The 12,647-nt window shown below is 35.6% G+C and overlaps 1 protein-coding gene across 7 annotated transcripts in view; it reads left to right on the top strand.

Annotated features, from left to right (window-relative positions):
- Positions 1 to 12,647, top strand: part of CEP126 (centrosomal protein 126) — a 62,934-nt gene that overhangs the window by 29,266 nt on the left and 21,021 nt on the right. For 5 of the 7 annotated variants that reach the window (XM_032488253.1, XM_032488252.1, XM_032488254.1 and 2 more), the window contains exon 5: positions 12,145 to 12,343. In XM_032488253.1, coding sequence (XP_032344144.1) covers positions 12,145 to 12,343 — 199 coding nt within the window. Of the gene's footprint in view, positions 1 to 10,910; positions 10,964 to 11,853; positions 11,952 to 12,144; positions 12,344 to 12,647 lie in introns of those variants that run through there. The other 2 variants (XM_014560465.2, XM_032488258.1) reach the window with 2 other exon arrangements.

Genomic DNA, 12,647 nt, shown 5'->3' with positions numbered 1-12,647 from the left:
AAGAGAAAACTACTGAGAAAGTAAATAATTAAACGGACATAATCGGTCTACCAGACAATGGATTCAAAACGTTGGTCAAAAAATGCTAACTGGATTAGGAAAGAAAATTTATCTAAGCACAGATCATTTTAACAAGGAACTAGAAAATATAATCAAAATAGATAATTCGATATCTGAGACACAAAGCACTCTAGAAGCAATGAATAACAGACTAAATGACACAGAACACATAAGTGATCTGGAAAATAGAATAATGGAAATCACCCAATCAGAACAGCAGACAGAAAGAAAAATGTGAAAAATGAAATTACAACAAAAATACAAGATCTACAGGATAACATAAAATGTGCCATCATTCACATTATAGGGGTTCCCAAAGCAGGAGAGAGAAGGGAATTGAAAAGAACAGAGAAGGAGATTGAAAATGTATTTGAAGAAGTTATGGCTGAAAACTTCCCAAACCTAAAGAAGGAAACAGATATCCAGGTACAGGAATCAGAGAAGGTCCCAAATACAATGAACCCAAACAGACCCACAACAGGATATATCATAATTTAAGTGGCAAAATTAAAGGTAATAAATTCTAAAGGCAGCAAGAGGAAAACAAAGCGTCACATACAAGGGAATCCCCATAAGGCCAGTCAGCTGATTTCTCTGCAGAAACTTTGCAGGCCAGAAGGGTGTGGCATGATGTGTTCAAAGTGCTGGAAATGAAGAACCTGCAACCTAAGATACCCTACCCAGCAAGGTTATCATTTAAAATAGAAGGTGAGATAAAGAACTTCTCAGACAAGCAAAAACTAAAAGAATTCAGCAATGCACAGGAACTACTCTCAACTTAAAGAGCAAGAGAAAACTACTGAAAAAGTAAATAATTAAACAGAGATAATCAGTCTACCAGACAATGGATTCAAAACGTTGGTCAAAAAATGCTAACTGAATTAGGAAAGAAAATTTATCTACCCTAAAAGAAATGTTGAAGGGTCTTCTCAAAATGGAAAACAAGTAAGAATCTATAGGAAAAGGGAAATCCCAATAGGAAAGACAAATACACAGTAGTGATTGAAGATCACTTATGTAAACCAATACATAAGAAGTCGTAAAAGCAACTATATCTACAGTAAACAGTTAAGGGAGATACATAAAGATGTAAAAATTACATAAAAAAAACAAAATGTAGGGGAAGAGAGCAAAAAATGTAGATCTTTTAGAGTGTGTCTGAACTTAAATGACTGTGAGTTTAAAGCTAGTAGATATAATTGTGAGGTTAACATATATGAACCCCATGGTAACCACAAATCAAAAACCTACAACAGATACACAACAACAAAAAAAGAAAGGAACACAAGCATACTACAAAAAGAAAGTCATCAAACTACAACAGGAGAAACAAAAAGAATAAATGAACAGAGAAAAACTATAAAAACAACTGGAAAACAAGTAATAAAATGTCAGTAAGTACATACCTATCAGTAATTATTTTAAGTATCAATGGACTAAATTCTTTGATCAAAAGACATAGGGTAGCGGATTTGATTTAAAAAAAAAAAGACACTTCAATATGCTGCTGCAAGAGACTCACTTCAAGGCAAAAGACACACAGACTGAAAATGAAGGAATAGAAAGAGATATTTCATGCAAGAGGAAATGACAAGAAAGCAGGGGTAGCAATACTCATAAAGACAGAATAGACTTTAAAACAAACTCATAAAGACAGAATAGACTTTAAAACAATAAAGACAGAATAGACTTTAAAACAAAGGGCATAGTGAAAGACAAAGAAAAGCATTATATAATGGTAAAGGGATCAATACAAGAAGAGGATATACACTCTTTAACATATACACACCCAGTACAGGAGCATCTAAACATATAAAGCAAATGCTACCAGACATAAATGGAGAAATTGACAATAATATAGTAATTGTAGGAGATTTTAACACTCCACTGACATCAGTAGACAGATCATCCAGTAAGCAAATCAATAGGGCAACAGTGGTCCTAAAAGACACAATAAGACTAGTTGTACTTAATTGATGTCTGCAGAACATTCCATCCAAAAATAGCAGAATATGCATTCTTTTCAAGAGCACATGGAATGCTCTCCAAGATAGATCACATACTAGGCCACAAAACAAGCCTCAACAAATGTAAGAGAATAGAAATTATAGCAAGCATTTTTTTCCAACTTCAGTGGTAAGAAATAAGAAATCAACTACAGAAAGAAAAACAGAAGAGAACAGACACATGGAAACTAAACAACATGCCACTAAAAAATACCAATGGGCCAAATGATGAAGTCAAGGAGGAAATCAAAATACTTTGAAACAAATGAAAATGGAAACACAACTTTCCAAAATCTATGGGATACAGCAAAAGCAGTTCTAAGAAGGAAGTTCATAGCAATACAAGCCTTCCTCAAGAAATTAGAAAAATCTCAAACAACCTAACCTATCACTAAAAGAATTAGAAAAAGAACAAAGCAAGCCCAAAGTAAGCAGAAGAAGAAAATAGTGATATCACATGTGGAATCTGAAAAATAATGCAAATAAATCTATATACAAAACAGAAACTGACCCACAAACATAGAAAACAAACATGATTATCAAAGGGGAAAGGGAGTTGGGGGATAAATTAGGAGTATGGGATTAACAATACAAACTACTATACATAAAATAGATAATCAATAAGGATTTACTGTATAGCACAGGGAACTATATTCAGTATCTTGTAATAATCTACAAGAGAAATAATCTGATATCTCTCTTTATATATATATATATATTTATATATATATACTATATATCTGAATCACTTTATACCTGAAACTAACAGAATATTATAAATCAAACTATACTTTAATTTTTTAAAAAAGAAAGCATTTCCTAGGAGAGAAAAAAAAGGAAAACCAATAAATGAAGCCAAGAGCTGTGTTTTTGAAAAGATAAAATTGATAAACTTTCAGCCAGGCTTGCCAGGAAGAAAAGAAAGAGGACCCAAATAAAAAAAAGAAGAATGAGGAGAAATAACAATTAATATCAGAGATCAAAAAATCATAAAAGAATACTGTAAATAGTTATATGCCAACAAATTGGACAACCTAGAAGAAATGGATGAATTTCTAGAAACATACAGCCTGCCAAGACTGAGTCAAGAAGAAACAGACAATTTCAACAGACCAATCACTAGAACTAAAATTGAATTTACAATAAAAGAAACTCCCAGCAAACAAAAGTCCAGGACCCAACAGCTTCACAGGGGAATTATACCAAACATATAAAGAAAAACTAATACCTGTCCTAATCAAACTGTTCCAAAAGTTTGAAGAGGACAGAACACTCCCCGATTCGTTCTATGAGGCCACACTAACCTGATACCAAAACCAGACAAAGATGCTACAAAAAGATAAAATTACTGGCCAATATTTTTGATGAATATAGATGCAAAAATCTTCAACAAAATAGTAACAAACTAAATGCAACAATATGTGAAAAGGACATAAACCATGATGAAGTTAGATTTATTCCAAGGCCACAAGGTCTTTGAACATACACAGATAAATCAATGGATACACCATGTGAACAAAAGGAAGGAGAAAAGTCACATGACCATCTCAATAGAAACAGAAAAAACATTTAACAAAATTCAGCATCTATTCATGATAAAAACTCTCATCAAAGTGTGGATAGAAAGAATATATCTCAATATAATAAAGGCCATTTACAACAGACCCACACCAACATTATACTCAATTGTGAAAAGCTGAAAGTTATCCTTTAAAATCAGGAACTGGATATGAATCCTCACTTTCACTGCTTCTGTTTAACAAAGTATTGGAAATCCTAGCCACAGCAATCAGACAAAAAGTAATAAAAGGTATCTAAATTTGATGGGAAGAGGTAAAACTGTCACTATTTGCAGATGACATGATACTATATAGAGAGAACTTAAAGCCTCCACCCCAAAACTGTTAGAACTAATAAATGAATTCAGCAATGTTTTAAGATACAAGATTAATACACAAAAATCTGTTGTCTTTCTGTACACTAATAATGAAATACCAGAAAGAGAAAGTAAATGATCTAATTTAAAATCACATCAAAAAAAAAAAAAATACCTAAGAATAAATTTAACCAAGGAGGTGAAAGACATACACTCTGAAAACTATAAAACACTGATGAAGGAAATTGAAGATGATTCAAAGAAATGGCAAGATACGCCATGCTCTTAGATTGGAGGGATTAATATTATTAAAATGGCCATACTACCTAAAGCAATCTACAGACTTAATGCAACCCCTATCAAAATATCCAAGACATTTTTCACAGAATTAGAACAAATAATCTTAAAATTTATATGAAACCACAAAAGATCCAAATTGCCAAAGCAGTCCTGAGGAAAAAGAACAAAGCTGGAGGTATAACCCTCCCAGACTTCAGACTATACTACAAAACTACAGTAATCAAAACAGCATGATATTGGCACAAGAACAGACACATAGATCAGTGGAACAGAACAGAGAGCCCAGAAATAAACCCACACACTTATGGTCAGTTAACCTATGACAGAAGAGACAAGAATATACTATGGAGAAAGTCTCTTCAATAAGTGGTGCCGGGAAAACTGGACAGCTACATGTAAGGGAATGAAACTAGAACATTCTCTAATATTATATACAAAAATAAACTCAAAATGGATTAAAGACCTAAATGTAAGACTGGAAACTGTAAAACTTCCGGAAAAGAACACAGGTAGAACACTCTTTGACATAAATCACAGCAATTTTTTTTGGATCTGTCTCCTAAAGCAAAGGAAATAAAAGCAAAATAAAACAAATGGGATCTAATTAAACTTAAAACCTTTTGCACAGAAAAAGAAACCATAAACAAAACCAGAAGACAATCTATTGAACGGGAGAAAATATTTGCAAATGATATGACCAATAAGGGGTTAATATCCAAAGTATATAAACAGCTTATACAACTCAACAGAAAAAAGAAAAATCAAAAAACAGGCATAAGACCTGAATAGACATTTTTCCAAAGAAGGCGTACAAATAAATGGCCAACAGGCATACAAAAAGATACTCAACATGACTAATTATCAGAGAACTGCAAATCAGAGCTACAATGAGGTATCACCTCTCACTGATCAGAATGGCCATCATTAAAAAGTCCACAAATGATAAATGCTAGAGAGTGTATGGAGAAAAGGGAACCCTCATACGCTGTTGGTGGAAATGTAGTTTGGTGCAGCCATTATGGAAAACAGTATGGAGATTCCTCATAAAATTAAAAATAGAACTACCATATGATCTAGCAATTCCACTTCTGGGTATATATCTGAAAGAAATGAAAACACTATTTCAAAAAGACATATGCACCCCAATGTTCATAGCATCGTTATTTACAGTTGCCAAGATAGAGAAGCAATACCAGTTCCCATCAACAGATGATTGGATTAAGATGGTGTGTGATACGTACATACATGATGGAATATTACTCAGCCATAAAAAAGAATGAAATTTGGTCATTTGCAGCAATGTGAGTGAATCTGGAGTATATAATTCTTAGTGAAAAAAGTCAGACAGAGAAAGACAAATACTGTATGATATCACTTACAGTAGAATCTAAAAAATAATACATAGGAATGCACAAGCAAAACAGAAAGACACACAGATATAAGAAATAAACTTGTGGTTACCAAAGATGAGAGGGAAGAGGAGAGGGACAAATTAGGGGTGTGGGATTAACAGATAGGAACTACGATGTATAAAGTGCATAAGCAACAAAGACATACTGTATAGCACAGGAAACTACCCATTATCTTGTAATAACCTATAGTGGAGTATAATCTGCAAAATTCAGGTGCTGTACAACTGAATTTAACACAATATTGTAAATCAACTATACTTCCATTTTAAATTAATTTTAAAAATTAAAGTATTGTGATAGGTTTCATAGCAAATAAAATGTCCCTTGAGTTTAAAAAAAAAAAAAAAAAAGAATTGAAGTATGGAGGTAATAGGGTAGGAAAATCAAAAGGTATCCAGCCATGAGTTTAAGAGGACTTACGTTAAGAGGGTGGTAGTGAAGTAGAAAAGAAAGATAGAAGGAAAAGATATTTCATGGAAAGAATAGGTTATGAGTTTGGTGTATGGTGGAATAAAGAAAATGAGAACAAAAAAAATCACAAGGAGCTGAAATTTTGTGTCATGATAATTGAGGGAATTTGGTGACTTTGAAAATAAAAAAGAGCATAATGAAAGGGTACGAGTTTGGCAAGATATTATTAAATTTCATTCGAGCCTTCTGAGTTTAGGGAGGAAATATTCAAGTAGAAGTGTATAAAAGCAATTTGACCTAAGATGAAATGAAAGGTCAAAGACATATAGACATAAATTTTAAAGTCATGATTCTATATGTTGTTGCTCAGTGTTTATATGTACTTATGTTTCCCAACCAGATTGTAATATTGTAGAGAGCAAGGGCTGAATCTTACACAGGCAGTGTTCCCCATAGTGCTTAGCTCAGTGGTATGTATGTTGGAGGTATTCAGTAAGTACTTTGAATGGAGAAACATTTCCGGCATAAATGAAAACTTCTCAGAGGGTATAAACTTGACCCAAAACTTAATCGATGAGAAATATATTTATTAGAAAGAAGCATTGAAAGGGAACTCTAGAAAGAGGGAATAAGTAGTATATGAAAAGGAATGAAGGTAAAGGACATGTTGTATTAAGGGAACTGAAAATAGGCAGTTCATTTTGACTAGTGTGTACAGTGAGAGGGTGTGAGCATATAGGTTGCTTGGAAAGGAAGCCATGGGTTAAAGCATGAAGAGCCTTGTTAAGGAGTTTGTCCTAAAAACAGTTGCTGAAAGATTTGCAGCGAGCATAAAACATTTATATTTTGGGAATATTGCCAAAATGAGAAAGAGTAGGGTGAGACTGGACGTGGGAAAATCAGATAAAATGGTACTTTAGTTATGGAAACAACGACTTTTTAAGACCTATTTAGGAAGTAGAATCAACATGATTTGGTAACTGTTTAAGAACTGGAGGGTGATTGGGAGAAATCAAAGGTGACTGGAGATTGAGTTTGGTCAGTTAACGGATAGTTGAAACCATCTATCAAAATAAAGACTATGAGGACAAAGAGGTTTAAGAGAGGGAGTAACTGGAAGGATGATGATAAGTTGTGAATTTGAGACACTTAAGGGGTATTCTGGAGCCTGTTTCTCATTAGCAAGATATATGAGCCATGAATATAGATATGATAGTTGCCAGTGAATTGATGAAGTTAAAGCCATGGTTCAGTACCCCCCAGTGGCGGTCTTGGGTCCAGCTAAACAATCAGACTCCCATGACTACAAGAGACCATGTTTGGCTTCAAAGACATAAAACATTGCCTGTCAACAGGCAACATTCTTCAACAGGAGGAATCCTCATGGCATGCCACAAAACAGTCAAAGGATTCGTCCTCTTCCCACAAAGTGATGACATTATAATGGGTGCGCATTCAGCCACCCTGGGTTGGAAATCCCCTTTTCCAAGCAGGAACCAATATTTCCTGTAATGGCTCCACGTGAATAGCTTCCATGCAAGAGGCATGTCCATTACAAGACCACACACAAAGCTATAACTTCCTATCAGAGTTCTATGATTTATTCACAGACCTCTCAGTACAGGTATGGTTTCTCAATGAAGGGTCATTTTTTACATAATAAATGTGCCTGAAACACAGTTCAAGTCCAACTAATAATCCAGGTGAACAGAATTAGAAAGTTGACCCAAAGTTGAATTGATCCACAGAGAAGAATGATTTTATTAACCCTTCACTCACATACAAGTTCAAATAAGATCACACAGACAGTATAAGATCACAAGAGAGTATGGATAAGCAGGCAAAACAGAGGATCACATAACTCTCAAAAATTCCAGCATTTCCAAGCAAAGAAGGAGGAGCTCAAGAAAGACCCTAAGAAGGAACAACCAGAGAAGCTGGAAAATAACCAGGAACATTTGATGATAAGGAAACCAAGGGAATTAAAGTTGAGAAAGATAGTGGTCAAGAAAGTGTCAATTTTTGCAATTAAGTCAATTAGTTAATCGCTAGCAAAAGCAGTACATTGGAGTGATAGAGATAGAAGCCAGATAGCAGTAGGTTAAGGAACAAATAGATGTTGAGGCAGTGAATGCAGGATAATTTTAGAGTACTCTATGGAACAGTTTATCCCAAAAGTGAAGATGACAATTAGAGGCGGGGTAAGGGTTCTGGGAGAATTTAAAGTGATAAAAAAATTCCAAATCATTTAGTATAGAACTAATGTGCATTTTTACGTACAGGTTTTCTTTACTGTCAGTTTTCTTTTTCTGTGTGTTAGTTATTATCCTTTGTGTTACCAGGTTTTTCAATTAACAAAGCTCTTTTGCACTGTGAATGTACAGTTCCTTAAAGTCTTGGAAGAGATTAAGTGTCAGACACCTTTGATCTCCCTGTAGCAAACAAATGGTTCGTGTTATACCAAAACTGTGCTAGGACCATTATATAAAGTTTGTTCTATGAGAAATGGCCTCCATGCTAAATTAGAATACATAGTTTTTGTTTATTATTATAATATACTATTATGACTATGACTTCAGGATATCTCTATATGTACACACACATTAACTTTGTGATTTGGAAAACAACAAATGTGTATAGTTTATTGAGAGAACACTATTGTTTACTTATTAAAAAGTTGAACTCCTCTCCACAGATAACTAACAGTATTAAATAATGTATGTGAAAATGCTTTGTAAACTACAAAATGCTATACTAGAAATATGCAAGCTTGAAATATTAAAGATCAGATATTAGGTTAATCGAAATATTTATATGTACTGTTTATTGAAAATATAATTAAGCTACAAATACTGTTAAGCTATTGTCACATTAAAAATGCATCTGCTTTACAATATAAACCTAAAATGTGTTAAGGAATAAAGTAATGTCTAGAAACAGGGAACTTCCAAAGACGGGAAGATATATCGGTACTTACAGACAATTGTTCTAATGTGGAAAATATTAGTGGTAGATAAAAATAATTTAAAATGTTGGTAATGTGATAGTCTAAATTAGAAAAAAATTGTATGAACAAATGGAGGGCATTCAATACTTAAGCCTCAAGAAAGATCAGAGACTATGTACATATGAAAATAGAAGATACTTCAGGAAATAGTGAGATATAAGAATATTAATAAAAGACTAATAAAAATATAAGTAGTCAGCCTTCCATCTCAACTAAATCCTTATCACAAAGATAGTATACTTGACCATTCTGGTAGATGTAGGGTAAAAGAAACTATTTTTTTCTCATATCAAGTTTTTATACTTTAAAATGATATTGTTAGATATCTATCTCCAATATCCATGTATCTGTGGTAAGACAGCTGATCCTGAACCACAGGCTACCCTGAGAAATCTGACCAGAGCTGAACAGCAATCTGTTTAATCCCTATTTGCCCTTTGTAACAGTACTTTAAACCAGATTTTTCTAGCCGATACTCATTATCTGTATGACTGTCAGACTTCTGAGAGGCGAAAATACTCTTAAGAGCAAGGAGTGAGAAAAGGGGAACCTGAATAAGCTATGTACATTTCTCAGCTCATGTGAAAGGACACTGGTTGATCAAAAGAACATCATGCATGGATCCTCAGAACAAAAAATAATACGAATTGAAAGCCTAGAGGCAGCCCAATAAACCAGAAAGAACATCTTAATAAGGCTGTCTCTCTACTTCCTGTCCAAATGCTTTCCCACCTATGCAGATCCATTCCTGCTTGTCCAGCTGTCTCCACACCTGATCCCCACTTACCTGATCAGCAGTCTCCTTTACGAGCCCCCCTGCTATCCCAGCGTTCCCAAATTCTTCCTAGCTATCCCACTGTTCCTCCCACCCGCCAGCCTCAGACCCTGCCTATCTATCCATCTGTCCCCTCTACTCTCCCCAGAACCTTCCTACCAGCCCCATTACTGTCCTCCCCAGTCAAATATCTTCCTCGTCCTCCAGCCCCAGTCACTCCCAGCTTTTCTAGCAGTTTCCCATGTCTGCTAGCCCCAATTCCTTCTGGCCCTCCTGACCGTTTACCCCACCCACCTCAAGATCTGCCAGTCATTCCTGATTCTGACTCACACAGCAAGTTATTTTACAAAACTTTCAGACCCAAACGTTTCCTTCCAGCACAGCATTCTACCGCAACCACTCTAATGCCTGCGCTTGTTCGTCGTTCCCTTCCAGCTCGACTGGTTGTTTCCCCAGCCCCTTTGGAAGGTCTCCCTGTTTTGAAGCCTTCTTGTTTATCCAATCATCCCCCTCATCAACCAACCCCCACTCTTTCTTATGTCACTCCGTTGCCTGAACATCCTGCTAGCTTAGATCCTTCTCAGTCAGTCCAGCAATCTGTTCCACAAACCAAAACATTGTCAAATCTGCCCCAAGCCTTTGTAGACCATCCGCCTACATCATTTCTCTCCCATCCACCTCCCTGTCGTTCTCCATCCTCTTCTTTGTCTTCATCTCCTACTTCCATATCCCCTCGTCCATCTTCTGTACGGTTTTCTTCCTCTTCATCCATTCTTTCCTCTTCTTCACCCTCCCCTTCTGCCTCTCCATTCTTACCTCCTTCGACTGTTCCTCTTTTTTCCTCTCCTTTGGATTCATCACCCTCTCCATATTTGCCTCCCACAAATTTAGATTTTGCTTCTCCAGTTCCACCTGTTTCTTCTTCCTTTATGGTTTCTTCTTCCTTTCCCCCCATGCTTCTCTCTCCCTCTCTTTCTACCTCCCCATCTCCTTTTATTCCTATCCATTCCTTCAGTCCTCCTCACTGGGGGAAGAAAGTAGAGAAGAGAAGAGAAGCAAGTGGAGTAGAGAAGAAAGAAATAGAGAAGAAAAAGTTGAGAGACGACAACTTTAAAGGTAAATAAATTTAGTTTATTAGATATTTTGTAGATTTAGCAATATTTCACTTGGGAAGGGTGACTGAAGGGGGAGGAATATGTAAAAGTAGGAAGCCTAAAAGAAGAGGGAGAAACACACTCCCAGCGTTCAGGACCCTTGTTAAACACCTTTCTACTCTCCTTGACCTCCCTGTGGTCACAGAAGGATAGTCAGGGAACTAGTCATCATTGACTTTGACTGTTACAGTCTGTCCAAATAAAGATATATATGGGTATTGGAGATAGATATATGTCACCTGTGGCCATGTGTCACCTTCCAAAACATCTTAATCCTCATTAAATTGGGAATAATTTGAATGAATTGGGGATAAATACCCTTGGGATTCACAATACTGGCCTTAATGCAACAATAGTCAGTTATTTGATATATTTCATCCCAATCCTACCCCTCAAAAAAAATCTTCTTTTGTTCTTTGCTTTTCACTTTGTACATATACTGAAATGTACAACATGCTGTAAGTTTCCAGAAGAGGCAAAGTTCTAAAAGAAGATGATGTCATCCCCTGATAACTTGGGGGCAGCACTTTGACATACTAAAAATAGACTCTTCATTAAAGGTACCCCTTCTGTGGCATGAAAACCATGGTTATATTTGTGATACAAGTGAAAACAAATGAGTACACTTTCCTCCACGGAAAAAGATCCAGGCTCCCAAATCTAGTAAAGTAAGATGGAAATGCCGGCCTACTCTGACAAGCATTTTTTATATTTTCTATCTGCTTTACTCTTCAATCAACTCTATTAGAGTTACAGGAATACCCACTAGTCATGAGGTCAACTCAGAACTAAGGGTAATGCAGCATACTGTTGTCCAGATGGGAATGCTCTTGAAGGACTGAGGACTGACTCTGCACATCTACAGAAATTCCTTCTACGTCCATCCCGAACAACAGAGGAGCAGGATTTCATAGTCAAGGCCATGAATAATTGGGCATCCCTGCATGAAGGTGGAGTGCTTTATTGGACTGTGATCCCACATCCAATGACTCCCTTAAATTCCCATTCTGTTATGTCTATGTATTTCTCCAATATCCTTATATGTGATTATCTGGACACACACTATCACATATTACATAAATATGTCATATGTATGTTTACTTTATTTAAATGTACTAAACATTTTTTATGTATGGTTCACAGAACTATAGATAATACCTTACCTTCATCATTGTCAAAAAATGATCACAAGCATCAGAAACATCTCGTATGCAAAATCAATTGTGATAAAGAAATGAAGGAAAACAGCAAGGCAAACTTGACTGCTAACAAAGATGCATTTCAGCTTAAACTGGAGGAAACTCAGAAACTCCTAGAAGATCATCATCTAAGCAGTTTGCAAGTATGAAACTCTAAATATGTTATTAATACTTTAATATCTAGAAATAATCCTGTCCCATTTTGCAGTGTTCTCCACTAAGGAAATGCACACCACTAGCCAAGGGAGCAGTGCTGCACGAATCAGCACAAGCTCGTCACAGACACCAGCGACGTACGCTTTTGGTATTTTTTAGCCTTTTGCTCCATTTTTCTCTCCGCTTCCTTTACTCTTCTTTCCCATCTCTTATGTTTGGAAAAACATGCTTTATGAATGTTATTTTCTGAAAAAAGTGAAAGCTATCTGAAAGTATGATGTAATGTAAGTA

Source organism: Camelus ferus, chromosome 10, assembly GCF_009834535.1.
Source record: "Camelus ferus isolate YT-003-E chromosome 10, BCGSAC_Cfer_1.0, whole genome shotgun sequence".
Classification (NCBI taxonomy): domain Eukaryota; kingdom Metazoa; phylum Chordata; class Mammalia; order Artiodactyla; family Camelidae; genus Camelus; species Camelus ferus.
Note: the sequence above shows the minus strand (reverse complement) of the source record. Positions and strands in the feature narration are given on the sequence as shown.